The sequence below is a fragment of the Amphibalanus amphitrite genome, unplaced genomic scaffold (assembly GCF_019059575.1).
Source record: "Amphibalanus amphitrite isolate SeventyFive unplaced genomic scaffold, NRLGWU_Aamphi_draft 000639F_arrow, whole genome shotgun sequence".
NCBI classification, from domain to species: domain Eukaryota; kingdom Metazoa; phylum Arthropoda; class Thecostraca; order Balanomorpha; family Balanidae; genus Amphibalanus; species Amphibalanus amphitrite.
The window spans coordinates 55,961-75,024 of NW_024882133.1; the positions used below are offsets into that span (position 1 = coordinate 55,961).

At 49.4% G+C, this 19,064-nt stretch overlaps 1 protein-coding gene across 6 annotated transcripts; it reads left to right on the plus strand.

Annotated features, from left to right (window-relative positions):
* The first annotated feature begins 283 nt into the window (after window positions 1–283).
* On the plus strand, window positions 284–18,835 carry LOC122363771 (zinc finger X-linked protein ZXDB-like). 6 transcript variants are annotated; one of them, XM_043333393.1, is made up of 14 exons: window positions 284–380; window positions 1,639–2,470; window positions 2,638–2,828; window positions 2,940–3,026; window positions 3,306–3,478; window positions 3,763–3,946; window positions 4,183–4,360; window positions 4,742–4,911; window positions 6,405–6,528; window positions 7,928–8,052; window positions 8,751–8,864; window positions 9,196–9,391; window positions 14,532–14,593; window positions 18,111–18,835. In XM_043333393.1, the coding sequence occupies exons 2-14, from the start codon at window positions 1,660–1,662 to the stop codon at window positions 18,183–18,185; spliced, it is 2,490 nt and encodes an 829-aa protein (XP_043189328.1). In that variant the 5' UTR covers window positions 284–380; window positions 1,639–1,659; the 3' UTR covers window positions 18,186–18,835. The 6 variants fall into 6 exon arrangements, with proteins under 6 accessions (XP_043189328.1, XP_043189333.1, XP_043189329.1 ...); XM_043333398.1 differs by having other exon boundaries at window positions 292–380; window positions 1,639–2,471; window positions 2,642–2,828; XM_043333394.1 differs by having other exon boundaries at window positions 298–344.
* The last annotated feature ends 229 nt before the right edge of the window (window positions 18,836–19,064 follow it).

Consider the following 19,064-nt stretch of genomic DNA (forward strand, 5'->3'; position numbering starts at 1 on the left):
AATATGCCGCAGTGCGCCACGCAAAACTTGTCTGATTTTGTTGGCTCAGCTATTTTCATGGTAAATATGACGTCACGAGTCGTTTTATTGCTCGATGTATCGCATTAAAGTTGAGCACTAAATTGCAAAAAACAAGGTAAGTTCAGTAAAAATATTTATGAATGGCCTCGAAGAAACAAAACGAAAATGATATAAACAAAATGTTTTACTTTCTGTAGCACTGCCGTCCACATCTTCTATGACGTCATGCATCTTTATTGAAAATTCTTTAGGATGTGCTAAAATAAAACATTTCTTGGATTTGTTGGCTGAAGTGGTTTGTGGGCGTTTTTGGAGAGTAAGGGGTAAGAGGGCCTTGGAGAGTAATATAGGTACTGTTGGTGAGTGTTTTTGAATACATATGGTTATGATCACTTTAAATGATTATGCACATAATTACCTGTTTTGGGAACATTTCAGTCTGAGCCATATATTTTGCTACGTCTGGAAAACACTGACGGTCTAGTTTGTTTACATGTGTTGAGTTGGAATAGGAATAGGTGCTTACGATAGGTGAATAGGTGTACAGGTGCATAATAGGAATATAATAAAACTATTAAATTGATGGTGCGGCAGTCAAAAAAGTGTTTTTAATACTTGTATAAATGGACATCGCTTTTGTGGCTCCAGGCCCTTGTATACCTACAAGTACGCAGAGTTGCAGAGCTATGCAATTCAATGTGCTTGTTCATCACACATGAAGAAAATTATGTACACAGGTGCCGTTCTAAGTTTCCCAGCATAAAATAACCTGTCATATGCCCATTCTCAATGGAGAATATATCAAAGAAGGCTTCATTACCAATATTTCCCCCGCGTTTGATGTCTCTCGGACGGCGAAGATTCTACGCCATCCGGCCAATTACGTTCCATAACCGCAGCAGAGCCCCCGTTGACCTTGGATGAGATTGGCCAGATGACGTAGAATCTTCGTCGTCCTAGAGGCATTGAATGCGGGGTTAATGATTAAGCTATCACTTGTCAATTGGCAATCTCCTAGTCAATCACAGTCTGCATTCACTGCAGGCTTGAGTCTTCTGATGATACCTAACCTACTTGAAGGCTTCTATCAGTTACACTTGATTGAAAAATGAGCTTTTAAAATCATTTTTAGCTATTTTCATGCCTTATGAAGATGAACAGCCATGGATAAGCATTGCTATTTAGAAAATATTATTTGAATCAATATGTCAGTCAAACATTGGGCTAGCATTGGCCTTGGATAGATGACAAACCTGCATTATAGGGCTAAGCATTTAGCAATGATTCATATTACCTACAGGCTATAGGACCAAAAGTGCCTAAAAACAGCGAGATATAGCAGAAGGACTGTCTCAGCCTGAAAGCAATAAGCATGGAACAATAACAGAGTAGTGCCATTGCTACTTTATGGAGTATTTCCTCTTACAAGGTTTTGTGTTTTAGGAAAGATTCTTTGTGGAATATGTAGCTGAAATTTATGTATGTAGGACAAGAAATTGCACAGGCTTAATAGACATGCTTATTTCTGAAGGCATTACATGAATTTCTGCAGTGTGGGCCTTTTAGATCTGCCTCATGTCTGATTATTGAACCTGATATGTTACACCCATCCACCAGACAGTACAAATCTCAAACAAGATGGACCCACTCCTGGGGCCTGCTCGTTCAGAGATGGACCAGCTGCCATCAGAATTGGCTGGCTCTGCCAGCTCCGGCGGCACTCAGGCGGCTGATGGCAGTGCGCAGACTATCCTGGACGCCTGGCTGCAGCAGCTGCAGGCAGATCAGACTGAGGAGCCGGTGGTCGAGAGCCGGCTCGACATCGATAGCCTGTTCAGCAGCGAGCTCGAGTTCGATCTTGACTTTCTCACCGAGCTGTCCAGTCTGAAAGGCGCCAGCAGCGGCGACGGCGGCGTCTCGCTGCAGGAGCTCTCGCAGGACCTGGAGCTGGGCTTCCTGTGCCCGCCAGACGCGCCGCTCGAGCCTGACCCTGTCGACCTGAGCGCCCTCGCTGGTGCCGAGCTGTTCGGGGAGCAGCCGCCAGCTCCAGCCGCCCAGCCGCAGCCGTCAGAAGCCGCTGCGGCACCGCCGGAGCCGCCCCGACCGCCTCCCGTGGCCTCCATCTCAGTGGTGACCAACAAACAGCAGGGCAGGACGGTGATCACCATCAGCACACCCCGCGGCCGCCAGTCGTTCGTACTGCCCACTGCCGACCTCACGCAGGCATCGCGAGTGCTGCGCGCCCTCCAGCAGAAGCGGCGGCGGAGTCGAGCCGCTGCTGCTGCCGCCGCTGCCGCTGCCACCACTCCTGTCCCTGAGATTAAGACAGAGGGTGGTCTAGAAGAAGGCGAGGAGAAGTGTGCGACGCTGTCTCCAAAGGGCGCCAGGAAACGGTCAGCCGAGACGGCGCCCGGCAAGAGGAGGAAATCACACTCAGATTCGAAGGATGGTGAGTTGGACTTCAGTATAGATTGGCTTTTCACTACATGGAATTATATCTTTATCTAGCTGTTCACTTTTGGTCAGTTCTTCTTGATCATATCTGCTACCATTTTTGCCTTGTTTTTCTGCGATATGTCCCGTATATTATATCAGATGTACCGTTTGTGCTTCCAGCGGCTGAAGACGACCCTGTGATGAGCGAGGCGATGCGTCATCTCGGCATTGACCTGGCCGCCCTGGAGGCGAGTCGAGACGAAAAGACCAAGGCAATGACGTGTCCGGAGCCCGGCTGTCAGGTGGCTACCGTGAACGTGTTCAAGCTCAAAGTCCACATCTTGCAACACAGAAACTACAAACCCTACAAGGTCGGTTGAACTCTTGTGTCCACAACGATTATATTGCTAGCTGCTAAGTTGGTGTTTGTTGGCTTATTTATACCTTCGTATGACTCCAACCATGTTCCATCTCCTCTGCAGTGCAAAGAAGAGGGCTGCAAATGGGAGTTCTTTGAGCGAGGCAAGCTGAATCGCCACGAGGCTACCCACACGCAGGCTTCTTTGAAGGTCAGTGGGGACGATCTTGCTTGGCGATGATATTCGGCGATATGTGTTTTTAATAGCAAAGTATCGCCGTTAATTTAAATTCCTGCTAGAAAATGCTGTCTGTGAAAATGCGTTTTCTATTTCTTGACTTGCTATGGAGCTACTGATAGTAAACATCAACTTTAATCGAGCCTATGAGATTGAACTGGAGCATACGGTTTCAGCTCGATATAATCGTGTGCTCGCCCCTGGAGTCACTAACCAAAATACTTCCACTGACGTTCTGCGGTATTGTTTCAGTGCGGTGAGCCTGGCTGCCCGGCGGTGTTCCGAACTCGCACTAACCTAATGCGACATCGACTGAGGATACACGACCTGACCTCGCTCCCGCCGCCGCCGACACCCAACCCCGTCGCTGGCTTTACCGATGATGCCGAGCATGACGATCCACCCCCGTCGGTAGCTCTATACAGGTGAGGGAGGATTCTGCTAAGGGCGTGGTAGTGAACGAGTGAGATGGTTGGTTTTGAGGTGATGTTGCCGACGTGTGATAACAGACTGTGATAGTTGTTGGGGGTTGAATATGATGATGGATGGGTTCAATTTCTGGTTCTTGAAAGCTGGGGTAATGCTGGGAAAGGTATTCTTCCGATAGGTATGGGTCCATTAGAGCTGGCGTGATGGTTTGTTTCGCTTTCGATGTCTTAGTCGTCGCACTGGCCATCCTCACGATCTTCCATGTCTCCTCTCGTTGCAGGTGCCCCCACTGTGAGCGCGTGTTTAGAATGGCTGCCGGGTTGAAGCGTCACCTGGATTGGCACGAGAAGCAGTCGGAGAGCGCGTGTACGTACCCGGGCTGCGGGTTCACGGCGCCGGGACTGCAGCAGCTGCGGGCGCACGAGAGGCGTCACGCCGTCAAACAGTACCGATGTACTCACCCGGTGAGTGAGCTGGGCGGGGGAGAGTTCGATGGATCGTAAGGAAGGGAAAGAAGCTGGCTGACCGGCCGGTCTGGGAAGCGTGTGTTGGGTAGCATAAGGCTCAGTATAATTGATCTTTTAACGTCGTTATAAGCGAGGCGTAGGTCGTAGTTCAGAGGTAGCACCGGCAGCTATTTCATATCTCACCCACATCGCTTTGCCTCTTATCAGTCTCTGTAACAGTCTGATCCTTTCAGTCGTGTTCGTGGGCGTTCGAGTCTAACGCCAAGTTGAAGCGCCACCTGTCTCAGCACACGGGGCGGCGAAACTACCGCTGTCCTTATGTGGGCTGTGAGAAGTCGTACCGACGAATGGAGTACCTGAGCGGTCATATACGACTGCACCTCGGCCGATACTACCAGTGCCCGCAGAAAGGTTGGTACAACTGGATCACTGGTTTTCGCAGAATTATCGGTATTTTTTGGAAGAGCTAATGGTGAATAGAAGACATGTATGGTTTACAATTAATTCATCACGACCATTTGAGTGGCATTGGTCCCAGTAATTCATTCGCGGAATCCCTCCATTTTTTTTTCTTTGAGAACGCGAATAGTACTTCTCACGAATTTACCCATATAATTAACACCGACCTATAGAAAAACATGCTTCAAGCTATCCTTGAATCAGTCTGAATGCCTGTTCTTTTAAGCACCCAACACCCATCCTCTCGGCAACTTATAACGCCATTTACCATGACTCATGTCATCGACAGGTCGCGCTGATGTCCGTGCAACCACCCTCCCGTCCCGTTGTCAGGCTGCCAGCTCCGGTTCACCCAGCAGTTCTCCCTGGCGACACACATCCGCTCGGCGCACGACCTGACCGCTCTGGTGGCCGACTCTGCCTCGCCCGGCGCCGCGTTTGTATCGTGCCCCATGTGTGAGGCGCGCTTCAAGTCTGAAATCTACCGGGAGATTCATTTGCAGGTGAGTGACCCGTTGTAGTTGGACAGCTCGAGGCAGCGGCATCTGTGCCTATGGTCGGAAAAAATGATCGGAAAAAGGAACCTGGTATAAATCGGTTTCCTTTTCTGGGCATAGGGTTTATTGCGTTGCATCGAAATTTGACGTTTTTAACCCGCGCCCGGCTGGGGGTCCTGGATTTCCACGCCCTGCTGGGGGGGTGTTTGAACACCCCCCCCCCTTCTAACTCGGCTCCTGGGCCACGTAGCGATACGCGGAAGGCGGCGTGCGAAAGAGCGTCAAAAATAATGAGGAAATCACTTCGGTCAATTTTTTGGTCAGGTCAAAGGTCAGGTCACCAGATGTCATTGAAGGCAAAATTTCGCCGATTTCCAGGTCGAATGTCGACAATTTCCAAGAAGCCAACGCATAACTCGGAAACCAATAGAGCTACAGCGCCGCGGAAAAGCGCATTCGATAGCCCTATTAACGCCCTTTCTGAGTAATTCTCTCAGATTTGACCTAACGTCAACGGTTTTGCCTGCAGGGGGCAAAAACTGAAAAAATAGCCGATTTTTTCGGAAGCAGTTTTTCTGCAATAACTTTTGACCCAAGCCTTGTACGAGCTTACTTTTACCGGCATCGTGTTCCTCTTGTCAAGACGCATCGAATGAACTATAACTTGACCTTGAAAGGTCAACTTGAAAATTTGACCTCAGGTCAAGGTCATGACCTGACCGGAAAGGGTCATGTTGCATATCAGTCGATCCGTATCGTCGAGCTGAACACATCTAAGGCGTTTTCATCGCTCTAGCATGCCTCTATCAAAAGTTATTTGCGAAAAACTGTTAGATACCATTCGTGACCTAAGATGACCTCAGGGCATAAACAGGGGTCACGGACTTCATTTTCATGTTCAGTGTGTCTAAACCACTTGTAATTCAGTGTTTTGGAGTGTTTATAATGTCTTTCGTCCAAAGGAGGCGCATTTCAATTTTCTCCCATTGACTTATAATGGGGAGGTCGCAAAATTGACCTGACCTTAGGTCATCGATATCAAAATTCTGAGATATACATTTTGTACATGCTATTGCTCTTAGCAATCGCTGAGAGTTTCAAAGCGATCGGTCACTCGGTGTAGCTATGACAGACATTGAAACTTTTTATGAGGTGAGGTCACTTCAAGTGACCTGGTGACCTGACCTTGAATGACCTTGGTCTGAAATTTTCACAACATGTGTAGAATTGATGTATGATAAGGTGTACCAAAAACGGCTCGCGAAAAACCGCAAGGGGGGGGGGGGTGTTCAAACCCCCCCCCCCCCCCCAGCAGGGCGCGGGTTAAATGGCCATTGCTGTCTTACAGTGTCATTCCTGTGTCCATATAAGAATGATGTCCAAAAAAGATGCCTATTTTGGTCTGTCAGCCCCCAAACACACCTCCGTTCTGTCATGCCATTACCGCCGTGCTATCGGCCTGCTGGTCCAGTATGTGACTGTGCCTGGCGCTCCCGTAGGACGTGCACGGCACCTCCAGCTCCAAGCTCCTCCAACCCCAGTCCTCGACTAGGGAAGAGGACGAGGCGGATATAAGGAAGAAGAAGTCCAAGTTCAACCCGGAGAGTCTCAACTGGGTGGATGGTGAGCACTAGCAGGTCTAGACCGCACAGGGCCGACCCGCGTGAGTTAGTGCTATTGTGACTCTGACACCATTTTTCGGTGCATTTATATGTGAAGGACAGCGCAGCTTGCGAATGGATGGTCGTCCTTTACCGCGTGTTTCCCTTGATTGACACACCACCAGCTTTTCCTTGATTGTGGAGTAAATTAACCCTTTATCATACCCTTCCACCAAATGGTAGACATTCGTGTTTTACACAGACGCCTATTAATAATAATTTGCATTGATCAACATATATGACCGAATCGTATGATGACAATCGCTGCTTATTACATGGCTCCTGTGTTAATTTGGCATGATATATTTTTTACTATTGCCCGGCATCAGGTTACTGACCTTTCAGTGTCAGGTTACTGACCTTTCTGAAGGTGAGAAGCGGTTGCCATGTCAACGGTCAATAGTAAGTTGCTCGCGCAGTGGTGTTGAACAAAAATTCAAATGTCGTAATTTTATCGTCGTTTTCTCAGACTGTTCAGTTTGATTTCGTGATTGGCTAGTCAAGTCATCAAGAACTGGGCCGTCATTTGAACATGTCCGTTCAAATACCCCGATTTAATTTGTTGGAGCCGCATGAATTGGATGAGCTATTTTCATCGTGCAGGGCTCAGGGCACTAAAAAGGTGATTAAATCAGCAGAAGACGTCTTCATTGAGCTCTTGCAAGTAAAGGGCATATCTGTTGAAAGCTGCATGCACAGCAACGATGTCCTGGACAACGCTGTAAAGGAGTTCTTCATTACTGTAAAACGCAAGGATGGTGAACGCCACAAATCAAAGAGTCTCCACACCAAAAATCGCCAAGATGGTCTCGGACGATCAACTGAGGAATATGAGCAGAACGCTCAGCCTCGTGGGAGATGCAACGACATCCACAGCATCTACATCAGTGGAGCCTCAGACCGGCGGCGGCCAGCTCTTCACAGGCTGCATCTTCAACTTTAACATGTAAAGCAACTAAGTGTGTGCGGTGCCGTAGACATGTGACGTGGCTATGATTGTATATCCAATACATTCAATTGTACCATGATATTTGTGTTTGGATATTTTTTATTACGGGATGAATGAGTACTAAGTAAAGATTCCGAGAGTTGGCCATGTAATAAAACGAATACTGCATGGGGGAGCGGGCAATAGCAAAAATATTGCCCTCTGTGACGCACTGTAGCCCTCGGGTGAAGACCTCCACAAGTGCTATTGCCCTCGGCTTCGCCTCGGGCAATAGCACTTGTTTCGGTCTTCACCCTCGGGCGACAGTGACGTCACATCGGGCAATATTTTTTGCTATTGCCCGCTCCCCCATGCAGTATTCGTATATTTTCCTCACATTTCAGTTACTAACTAATCTTTCCCCATCCCTCAGAAGGCGAGCCGATACGGGTAGACGGAGACCCAGACGCCGAACAGACCTACACCGTGTATGTGCCGTTCGAGGTGGAAACCGACTCCGGACCCTCGGAGGTCCTCGTCAAGTGTGACGTCACAGAGGTCAGTGAGGTCGCAGTGAGGCTAATGAAGGCACAGTAAGCCTGGTGAAGTCACGTGGGTCGTTGACGTCACAAACAGGCAACATTGAGTTGAATGTGGCTCAGGCCTCGAGCTTTGCACTGGCTTCTGAAATATTTATTGAGAGTAAATATCACTGACTTTGCAATGTCTGATGTTATGCCATTAGGCATTGAATTTCACTAAATAAACCCAGATGCGCTAGTTATCTAAATGCTGCAATATGGGATTCGATATGAGGTATCCAGTGTCTGATTGATGGACCACAGCCGCAGCGACTGCTAGCAGTAACTATCCGTCGTTCGTAGTCCCCGCGTTTGGCGCTAGACGAGTCTCGCCCGTCGCTCAGTCCCATGTCTATCGCGGGACTAGCGTCTCCTTTGGTGCAGAATATCTCCCGTTATGCTCTCCCTCCTTCCCCGTGTCTGTGGCCCGTCTTAGGACTAGCGTTGCCTGTGGGCAGGACGAGCTTCCCCGTCGCTCTGGAATGTCCTTATTCTGTCACAGGATGAGTGTCGTCAGTTATTTGTGGAAGAATGCCGCCCGTCGCTCCCAGCTCTCGTATGTTCTCTGGGCAGGACGAGTTTCGCCTATCGCTCTGAATTCCCCTAAGAGTGTCCTCAGTTATTTGTGGAAGAATACCGCCCGTCGCTCTCATCTCTCGTGTGTTCTCTCGACAGGACGAGTGTCGCCGCCTGGGTATTGAGCTGTCGTCAGAGACAGGCACAGGCACCGATCAGTCGCCCGCCGCCTACGACCACGTCTTGGCAGAGACCAACACGGCCAAAGACACGGTTAGTCGCCGCCCCCGTAGTTAGCGAGTTGTCGGTTATCTGCAGACTGGTCTGATTCTGGGGACAGAGTATTAATGTTCACGAGCTTGGAGGCCCGAGTCGGTACAGTGTACAGTTGGTTCCCCAATTTTTTTGAATTGGCATGCTAATTTAAAGACATGCAACACTATTCAATGACTTTACAGCTAAGTGTTGTGGACATCCGTTAGCCGCATCCGGCTGTCAGCCGCTCCCAGTGAGACCCGCCCAGCCCTCTGCGCAGCCGGCTATACCCGCCCGTATTGCTATCCTATCCCGTCTGACCCTGTTTGTCCCTCCCTGCCCCCACCAGGCCCGTGAGCTGCGCCGTATGGGTGTGGGCGTGCTGTCAGCCGGCCTGCGGCGGACCGCCCAGTCGGGCTGCGCGCGGACCGATATCACCAGCTGCCACCTGACGGTCCGCCGGTCCCGACCCCGACCGCGCAGACCGCCCGCCGGCCGACAGCGCCGCCCTGGCGGCTACTCGCGGATACTGGGCACGGTGGCAGGTAAGGGACGCGCGGCAGGTGGCGCCGTCTGGCGTGGGGAGGTCGGGGACTGGGCCTGGTCTCTGAGGCCTGTTTGTTCAGGCCGGGGATAGTGAGGGTGCTCTTCGGTTACCTGTTTAAAACGCAGCCTCTCATTTCTCTTCTGTAATGAGACATTAGGCTGTTCCTGTTTTGCATTTGCACTCCCGTTCCAAAATTTACGAATATTTTGCGACTTTGCGACTGCGTAATATTGTTAATTGTTACATATCGTTATCCAATCAGAGCGCCTGGTTCCGTGTAACACTTGTAGCAGATGTCTGCCCGGGATCCGTAAAATGAGACGGACCGAACCCGTGTCTGCGTTTCTGGTAACATCCTATCCCGAGCACGCCGGTCGGCTGATCACGTGATTCAATACCATATAAGCGTGGAGGCCTGCACGCCCCCTCCCCTCCCCCATCCCGCCCCGTTCGTGCGGCTATCAGTGCGGTCTCGGTCACGTGATCAGATGGCACGGGTCACCGCTGGCCGAACAAGGCCCGTGCGCCGCCGGCCGCCGGAAACTGGCCCTAATAAGTGGCTGGTAGCGCCGGTATGGAACGCGCCGCTGTCAAACGGGGTTTGATGTATGGAGGTCATCAATCAATCATCGACCAATGACACGTCCACTGGAGAAATAGCGATGCTCAAACAGGTCCCGGAATTCGGCTGGTTTGAGTGGCAAACCGCGTTTGGGACCAGCTGGGCTTTTTCTCGTGGCACACCTCTTCTTGACGATAGGTCATCAGATTTGTCTGCAAATTCAAGCTGGCTTTCATGTTTTCTTTTTCTTTTTTAGATGTGCAGCTTACTCATTGCGAATTTTAACGCTTTTCAAAATCATGAGCTGCATCTACATACAGTATAAGTGACTTGAACATGTATAAGTGTTCAATTGCTCGAAACCTGCTGTCATGTAGTTATATGCATGTTCATGGGATATAAAAAATGAGAACGAATCGGCACTACTTCATTCTTAAATGCCCATTTGTCTTTATGAAGGATAGCCCACTGGACTAAACAGCACTTCTGGATAGAAATTTGGATCAAGTGTCTTCTCAAAACAGTCTGCTATTTGCCGCTGTATATTGGCGATTCCGTGGTTTTGATAAGGATATCATCATTCATCAAGTCGTACTCCCGTGTTTTCCTCTTGCTCTGGCCTGTTGCTATGTCGGCGCTGCAGTCGGCTGTGTTCTGGTAATTTGTGAATGGAAACTGGCCTTCGATCGATACTGGGGATCGTGCCGCGTTCCTCGCGCTCCGAACTTGTGGAACCCGTACTTGTATAGGCAGACGCTGGCCCGTGCAGGTTTCTCCGCGGTCGGTGCGGTTGGAGCGTGCGGCGGTTAACTGGGATTGGTGAATGGGCCAGGACCGATTGGCTGCGAGGGAAACGGTTGGCTCCATGTGTTGGCATTGGTGTGAGGGATAGAAATCAGTCAATGCTGGGAATGGGGAGGGTATCAGATGTGTGACGAGAACAGTGACTGGAAGTGGACAGAAGGAGATGGAGAAGTAAAAAAACTACTGACACAGTCTGTGATGTGAAGGATTATTTTAGTCACGCGGTTGTAAATCGTGTGTGTTAATTTGTACGGTCTTCTGGGTAAGTGTCTCCGACAGCGTTCTGATGAAGTTTGTTCATTTGGTCATTGGACATTTTCTTAGGAAGTCTCCAGAAGCAGGAGCCCTAGACAGACCGTCTTTGGCGCTGTGTTTTTGATTGGCTGATAACTACGAACTGACAAGACTGGGACGCTTCTTGGCAAGACAAGCCTCAAGTTTCTATCGTTCCAACTACTCAGGAGTCAGGTGTATCATATTCGTTTTCAGAGTGTACCTACTGTACCTGTACCTTTCAGGTGTTCTGGTGTAGTCTCGTTAGTGGAGCGGCTATAACCGATGTACCAAGTAATAAGCATGTTCAATATCCACGCGTGACGCGGACAATATCCTTTCTGCCTTCTCGTGCTCTGGTGTCGCCCTCTTCATTCATATCCTGCAGTGAACGTAATCCATCGACGCAGTAGTTTGCTCTACGCAGGACAGGTATGTGAATTCTGCGACCTGGCACCTCAGTACGCTATAATCGGCTCAGTGATGTCATGTGGTCATTTAGTGGGGCCACGGAGAGCCGTGCACGAAGGGGTTTCCTGGGCCTCTTCAGTCCCACCCACCCCTCACGGGCCCCATTCATATGTTGCGCAGGTCCGTTGCGCGGAAATGTACCGGGATGCTGACAGCGCTACTGCATGCTCGTCACGTTATACCGCGGTCAGCACTGAAGCCGATAGTTGAAGCCCTGGTTGTATCTGTGCTGCGGTACTGTCTGTCGGTGTACGGCTCGTGTGGTGAGGTGCAGTTAGGACGGCTGCAAAAAGTTATAAACTTTTGTGCACGCGTTGTGTCCGGTCGGCGACGACGTGATAGCGTGGCGGCTGTCATCAAGCAACTGAAGTGGTTGACTGCCAAGGATTTGGTAACATACCACACAGTGAGTGCTGTCGAGCGTATCTTTGTGTCGGAGCAGCCGGAGTACCTCAAAGGTACGCTGGGGCAGCGGGCTAGCCAGCGGCACCGGCACAACACTAGGCAGGCCAGCTACCTCACCCTCCCCTTCATTCGAACGGAGTCGGGAAGACGTAGATTGTGCTACCGAGGTGTGACTCGTATGAACGAACTTGGAGTAGAACCAGGGACATTGTCGTACCGGGCGAACATCCGAAAGGTGCTGCTGTCTAAGCAACAGACATGAGCAATAGCATGTATGGGTGCGTGTGTGGGAATTATGCGTGCTGCACACTGTTCCTCGTTTTGTATCACACTATCATGACGTGGACATGTGAAAAGCCTCACTATTGAGAGGACCTTGTCTGAATATATCTGTAATCTGTAATCTGTAATCTGTTCCCGCTAAACTAGTGAATGGTGGGAGAAAGATTTTTAGTGGCGTGATGCGTAGGAGAACAGGCTCCCTGTTTTACCTTTTCCGTTAATTGACATTGATGGAACATAGCATTAACATTGATCGTTTATGAAGGCACTACTCGCATGCTATTCGCTTGCGTGGGCGTGCGTTTGCTCTGAGCTTTATATACGTGGACATTAGTCCAATTGTCTCGTCTGATCCGCTCTCTGAGTTTGCTGAGTGGCGATTCACGCAGCTCAGTAGCCGGACACATTCGGCCGAAGTCTCGCCGCCCGCCGATAGCGTCGTATCGTGCGTCGGGGACGGCATGCGAGCCCCGGCCGGGGCCGGTCTTCCCCGAACGCCGGCTACGCTGTTTTACTGGAACCCAGTCGGGAACACGTGAAGCGGCCCGATCTGGTCGGTGATATGCCCGCTCGGGCCGACCGGGTCCGGCGCGATTTGCCCCGAGATCAGCCATTGACTGCACGGCAGCACTCCGGCGCGACGGGCACCCGATGGACGACGAATACATTACCGACTGGTGACCGGACGGACCTCGAATGTCCATTGGGGGGTCTGGGATGGCCCGTGAGTGTCCCGGAATCAGAGGGTGCCCAGACGGACCACAGACTTCTAGGGTTTGTGGGGTGCCCCGTGAGTGTCCCAGAACCGTGGGGCGGCCGGACGCACCTCAGACCTCCAGTGGGTGGCTCTAAAATCTGGACCTCGAGGCTCGAACCCCTTGTGGGTCTGGGGTGCCCCGTGAGTGTCCCGGAATCGGAGGGCACCCTGACGGTCCTCAGATGTCTGGTGTGTCTGGGATGTCCCTTGAGAGTCCTGGAACCGGAGGGCGCTCTCACGCACCTCAGGTGCCTGCTTGGCGTCTGGGGTGCCCCGTGAGTGTCCCGGAACTGGAGAGCGCCCGGGAGGGGACGGATCAGACCGTCTGCGGCGGTGTCTGCGGTGTCGGCACAGCTGGGTGTCTGAGCTCCGTGGCGGCAGGATCAGACGCCGACCGGCTGTGTGGCCGCCGCCGCCGGAACTGCTGACCTTTGCCGCTCCCAGGAAACGCTCCGATCGAAAGCCTATTTCTGGGCCGGTGGCGTGGAGCCTCCCGACGGACCTGGGGCGTGGCAGGCGCTCGCCAACCCGTCCAGCTCAACAGGGCGGGGCTTTCGAGGGGAGACCGACGAGCCAGCTGAAGGGGTCTATCACAATCCAAGTATGAGTTTCTATTGTATTAACCGATTCCCAGCTTCGCATACAAAATACAAAGTTTTGTGCCAATGGAGATAAGATATAACATGACAGAGAAAAGTTAGAATATAAGTCTTTTCTGACCGTTAAATTTTTGTTTACAACCACGAGCCTTGCCAGGTGGCTTCTCTGCTATGTTGTTTTCGTGCATCTGGCCATCGACAGATGTGTTTGTGGTTATCTATGTTTGTGGTTCGTATTTATTGTTTACAGCTGAGTGGATGGTTTTCTATGTTTGTGGTTCGTATTTGTTGTTGACAGCTGAGTGGATTCAATGATATGACGCTGGTAGCTCTATATGGCGCTGTTTGCGCCAAGTTACCAGTGGAGATGTGATGGCGATGCTCAAAGCTCCACAGTTCTGGGATATAGATACTGAGCTGGAACGGACCAGCAACGTCAAACTTTCCAAGCTACCAGCATATTTGTAACTGGCTTTATCTTGTTTGTCTTTGCCGACAAACTTCTGCGTCATTTGCCCAGAGAATTGTAACAGGTGGCTGGTTCCCTTTGGCATGTTTTACTCGCTTCTGTTGTGTGTGTGTGTGTGTTTTTTTTTTTTAGACCCGTGTGTATAGTCGACTACAGAATGTTGTTCCACTCCTCAGAAACTATCAGTTGACCGGAGCGCTAAGTTGTGCCGTTTATCACGCAATTAAGCGTGTCGATTGTGAGCATTGGGACAAAGCTATAATTTGTGAACTCAGCCCGAGTGATGCGGCACAGCCTACCACTCCAGGCAAATAATTGCCTATGAAAAGTGGAACATCATTCTGTAGTCGACTAGACGCATTCTGTAGACGCTTGCCGTTCACAGGTGCAGCACCGCCTTACGTCTGGCCCTGCTGACCTGTTCTGTATTCCCAAGTCTCATGTGTGATCCTCTTCCGGTATGTATGTAATTTTCATCGTATTTGCTGACTGTCCTTATCTACTTCTTTCCGGCAGATCCGTCCGAGGCCTTTTCTCAGCCGTATGAACCAGGTCTGCTGAGTGTTGAAACCGTGTTGGTGAGTACGAACCTGATTATTGCCCGTCCGACATTCCTACCTGTGGCCAACTGGGAGGGATGGGAACAGGAAACACACATAAAGGAACACGTAGGCGTTGGATGCAATAAGAAATAACGGCTATATGCTACCTGGTTATCCCTTTTTGTGGATTTATGTTGCCTTCATAGTAGCATGATGGGTCAACTAGGCTAACACTGGGCCCCAAGATGGATCGCATCTATTGCCGCCTGCCGGCTGGTAAAAATTTGTTAAGTTATCGAAGTAAATGCGCTTCAAGAATTTTTTTAAAGGTAGTGTGCCACCTTTCTTGGACCATATGGAGCTAATGACCCGGATAAGGAGAACCGGATTTTTAGAACTTATCCATACCTTCAAAACTCATGGAAACGTCTTAAATTCTTCAAATTTTGAGTAGGGGAGAGTGGGGTAATTTGGCCGCTTTTTTTAGAAAACGATATAACTTAAAATTGACGACACATTTCTGCATTTTCTCAACGCTGGCAGGTGTCGCATTCATTTTACTTTACTGGACAGAGAACTTGAAATGATAGAGTAATTACTTATATTGAAATTGTGACGTATTAAAAAGGTCTGCAAGGCGGCCAAATTGCCCCACTAGCAGGGTTATTTGGCCGGGGGTGTGGGGCAATTTGGCCGGTGTTAGTTTGCGGTCGGGATTTTCTGTTATAGTGCGAGTCAGCTTCAGATTCAGCAATGACGTGTGTCCTATGACGCATTTGCCGCATTTTGGAGGTTGGCTCAGGGGTCACAGGGGTCAAAATAGCCAAATTAGCGGCTCTAGATGCGATCACAGTTTTTTACGAATAACTTTTGAAGTAATCAAGCTAGGCCAAAACTTCGAGTACCATCGTAATTCTCTCGTCAGTCCGCATCGAAAGATATATGTGTTGACCTTGAGAAGTCAAGGTCAAAGGTTGACCTCAGGTCACGTTGCATCAGGTCGCTTGACCTCAAGGTCACGTGATTTCAAGGTCATCATGCATATCATTCGATGCGCCTTGGCGAGCTGAACAGAATGAGACCATTTGTGCGGCTGTACCATTTTTATGTAAGGATTTATTAGCAAAAAACGTTTGGTAACCTTTGATGACGTCACATGCTCTTACAGTTGACCAATCGGAAGTAAAGCATCAAAGTAGTCAAAGTTGGTCATGAATCATGTCATTTATGGTACAATTGACCATGAAAACTCGGCCGTCCCAGCATAGTGACCATGAGCGCACCGGCCAAGTTGCCCCGCTAGTCCCGGCCAAATTACCCCATATTGCCATTCTGAAATTTTTTGTCTATAAAGTCATCGCGGCTTTACAGAATTAGATAAAATTGCTCTTGGAACTGCTGAACACCCCCAAGAATGGCGCTATAATGTCTGAATTCGTTTTTAGCCCAAATACTACATGTTATACAACTTTATAAACAGAAGTAAAAGTTACCATTTTCTAACGAAATTAACGTTTTATTATTTTGAATAAAACTACGAGGGGCAAAGTTTTGACATTTGTCCTCCAGTTATTTCTACCCATGACAAATGAATAGAGACTAGAGTTATTTCACTCACTTTTATTAGACATCGTAGGTACAGGTGGGGGCGGCCAATTTACACCACCGGCCAAATTACCCCACTCTCCCCTACCCCAGTGCGAAATTCGCCCCGACGGGTTGTCGGTCGTACCCCAACCACATTTCACACCACTATGAACAATAAATGCACACACTAAAATCGCTATTACCGATAGGCTCATCCAATCAAGTTACGATAAACCCGTTCATCATCATCTCCTGCGGTTTCGAACACGCGTGTTAGGTGGCTTCTGCTCATACTTTGTGGTGCGGTGGTGGTGCGTCGGGCCGCGCGCTCTGATTTCGGCCAAGAAAAATGCGTCAGCTGATCATTGTCATTTCTGCCACTTTCGTGTGGTGAGATGGTTACTTCATAACTTAAGAGACGGCTGTTTCATATCAATTATTTTACATAAAATCATATTTCAAACCATAAATTAATGTTCGACAGCCAAATTAAAGAAACAATACCAATACAGGCTTACAGTTTAAGTTCGACATTGTGTTGTCTACGATTAGACAGCTGATAACTCATTCCCGTACGTCGTAACTCTATAATGACCTTTGCTTATTGTCACATGTGCGCCGCATTCGCGATTGTTGCCGACGCCTGTTTGCAGGTCAGCCCACTACAGTTGTTATATGTACATATCGAAAAACCGATAAACTTTTAGGCAAAAAAAAGACACTATTCCCGGCCCATTTTTGATTTTTTTTTTGCGATATTAGGTAAAACAGAAGCTTCTTATCCTAGGAAAAATAAAATGGGAAGTCATTGGAAGGTGGCACACTACCTTTAAACTTCTTTTGGTTTCTATCTGAATATTTCAACTTTCAAGCACAAAATGCAGCGACACATCGGCTGACAGATAAGCCAATCAGCATTGAGGGCTCCATGCTCAGGCGTCACGGGCTACAGCGGACGGATCTCCCGCACCCGCCATTATCCATAATGCACACAGCATGGCGCAATCCCCCCTCCCCCCCCCACATCCGGCGGCGCTCATTTGATCCTCATTGGCCGCCCCCGCGCGCGCTCGCCATTCGACTAATGGTGGCGTGCGAACGGCCGGGCGTGATCCGGCCGACTGGCATGACGTGACGCGCCGTCCTCGCTGACGTGACGGTGTGACGCGTGACGCTGCCCACTCCCACGCTGTGTCTGTCCTTTGAGCCAGGCTGGGTCGGAAATGGCTCTCTGCTGGGAGGGCACGGCCGGAACCAACTGACCAGCGTGCAGCCAGGCTCGAAATTGGCGCAGGGCCTCAGTATCCGGCAAATGGCACGACCAGCCTTGGAAATATTTGTGTGAAGTAAGATTTGTTATTTAGTTATGTAATATGTTAATGAAAGGCTGAGACATCACGTCGAGAATTTCCGGAACTTATAGACATGTCACCTACCACGATCTGTTTACTATTTCTTTTCTTTTATGATGGGCTTGGCTGATGATGGGACGCAACACTCGCGACGGCCGATTTAAGTTTCGCCGGGACTGGGAGTCAGGTGTGAGTAAGGCGATAATGGACGCATTTAGCGGCTTTCGAAGCCATATTTTATGTGTGATCCTGGTGCTTTGGGAGCGCCAATATCCTGAATCCCGATGGCTCTGAAAATCATACGAAGAGGTAATTTTTTTCCTGGTATGATGTCTCTCCTTACTGCAATCCTCCACGGAGTCTACTATTTTGTGTTTGTGAAACGATTGGAGTGTTTTCTGTCGACAAATGGCTTTTCTAAATCCTGTCGAGCTAGTTTCGTGAGCTAATAGTACGAATAGTTTGTGATAAATTAAACAGCATTGGTTACAACGTGGGGTCAGGGCTCATTTACGTCTTTCTTTTACTATAAAAATCAATTTTCCACTCAGTTACTGATTGAAGAAGTCACGAAATGCGTGCGTATATTTGTATGTGTATTGTTTGCGTTCCAGGAGGAGGAGCCTTCTCTGCTTCTGTGTGACTCAGATCTGCTAGGTTCGACCATCAACCTGAGCGATCTAACCTAACAAATACTCTACCACCATCGCAACCTCGCCTAGTGAAGACTTCATCATCTGCCTAAGCAAATTTACCCAGCTCCCTGCCTGCGCCGCCACCGGTCGATATAACAGCTTCCGTCGGTCGATTCTCTGACTCAGATGAACGGCCAATGCATAATTCGGTGGCTAGCTACTAGCAGCAGGGTCCATTGGCACCCCAGTGCCAGGTGGATCAGCCCTCCAACTGGATGTTCCCTTGAGTACTGGCAGCTGTGGCGCGCTAGTCGCGTGGGCCAGCATATCCGTTGGATGTAGAGAAATCAAGTGGTATTGGACTCCATATGATGATCGTCACTCGGTTAACTGTACGTGTATTTTGTAGAAGAAAGTTTTAAGTTTTGTGAGGCGGCGCCGTGGAGGCCGTTCCAGGAACAAAGGGTATCTCATGTGATAAGGGCAGGCTGGTTGATTCCTTCCCTGGGCCTCGCTCGCCGGGCGACGGTGTCGCCCCTGGTGGCGGAATCGGGAACCGATGTCGGAGATCTCGGTATCCGGCCTACTGGGATATTGCCTCGCAAGAAGTGTACACATAATCGGCATATTCTATCGTGTGATTCACGAATACCTGATCTTTGATATGTGTTTGCTCGCTGTTAAATATATGTGCAGCTGTATTACGTTCGCTTTTCTAGCAGTTTCGTATCATCCGGCGATCCAACCATTCATTCATCGGATTGACTTCTTTCGTCTGAACATTCTTCTGAACTTGCTCAATTCGAACATCCGAATATTGATATTTGTCTAGTTCATTACGACAAAGCGTCGTGCAGCAAAGGAAATTATCCCCAGAGCGACTCACAGGTGCATTGGGTGGGCTCAACTCGAATAGCCAATTTGATCTATTGT

Bases quoted from the DNA above. Each gene is read 5' to 3' on its own strand.
- LOC122363771 (XM_043333393.1), top strand. From the start codon at position 1,660: ATGGACCCACTCCTGGGGCCTGCTCGTTCAGAGATGGACCAGCTGCCA. The intron at 4,912-6,404 runs GTGAGTGACCCG...GCGCTCCCGTAG, and splicing joins ACCGGGAGATTCATTTGCAG to GACGTGCACGGCACCTCCAG. The intron at 14,594-18,110 runs GTGAGTACGAAC...TTTGCGTTCCAG, and splicing joins TGAGTGTTGAAACCGTGTTG to GAGGAGGAGCCTTCTCTGCT.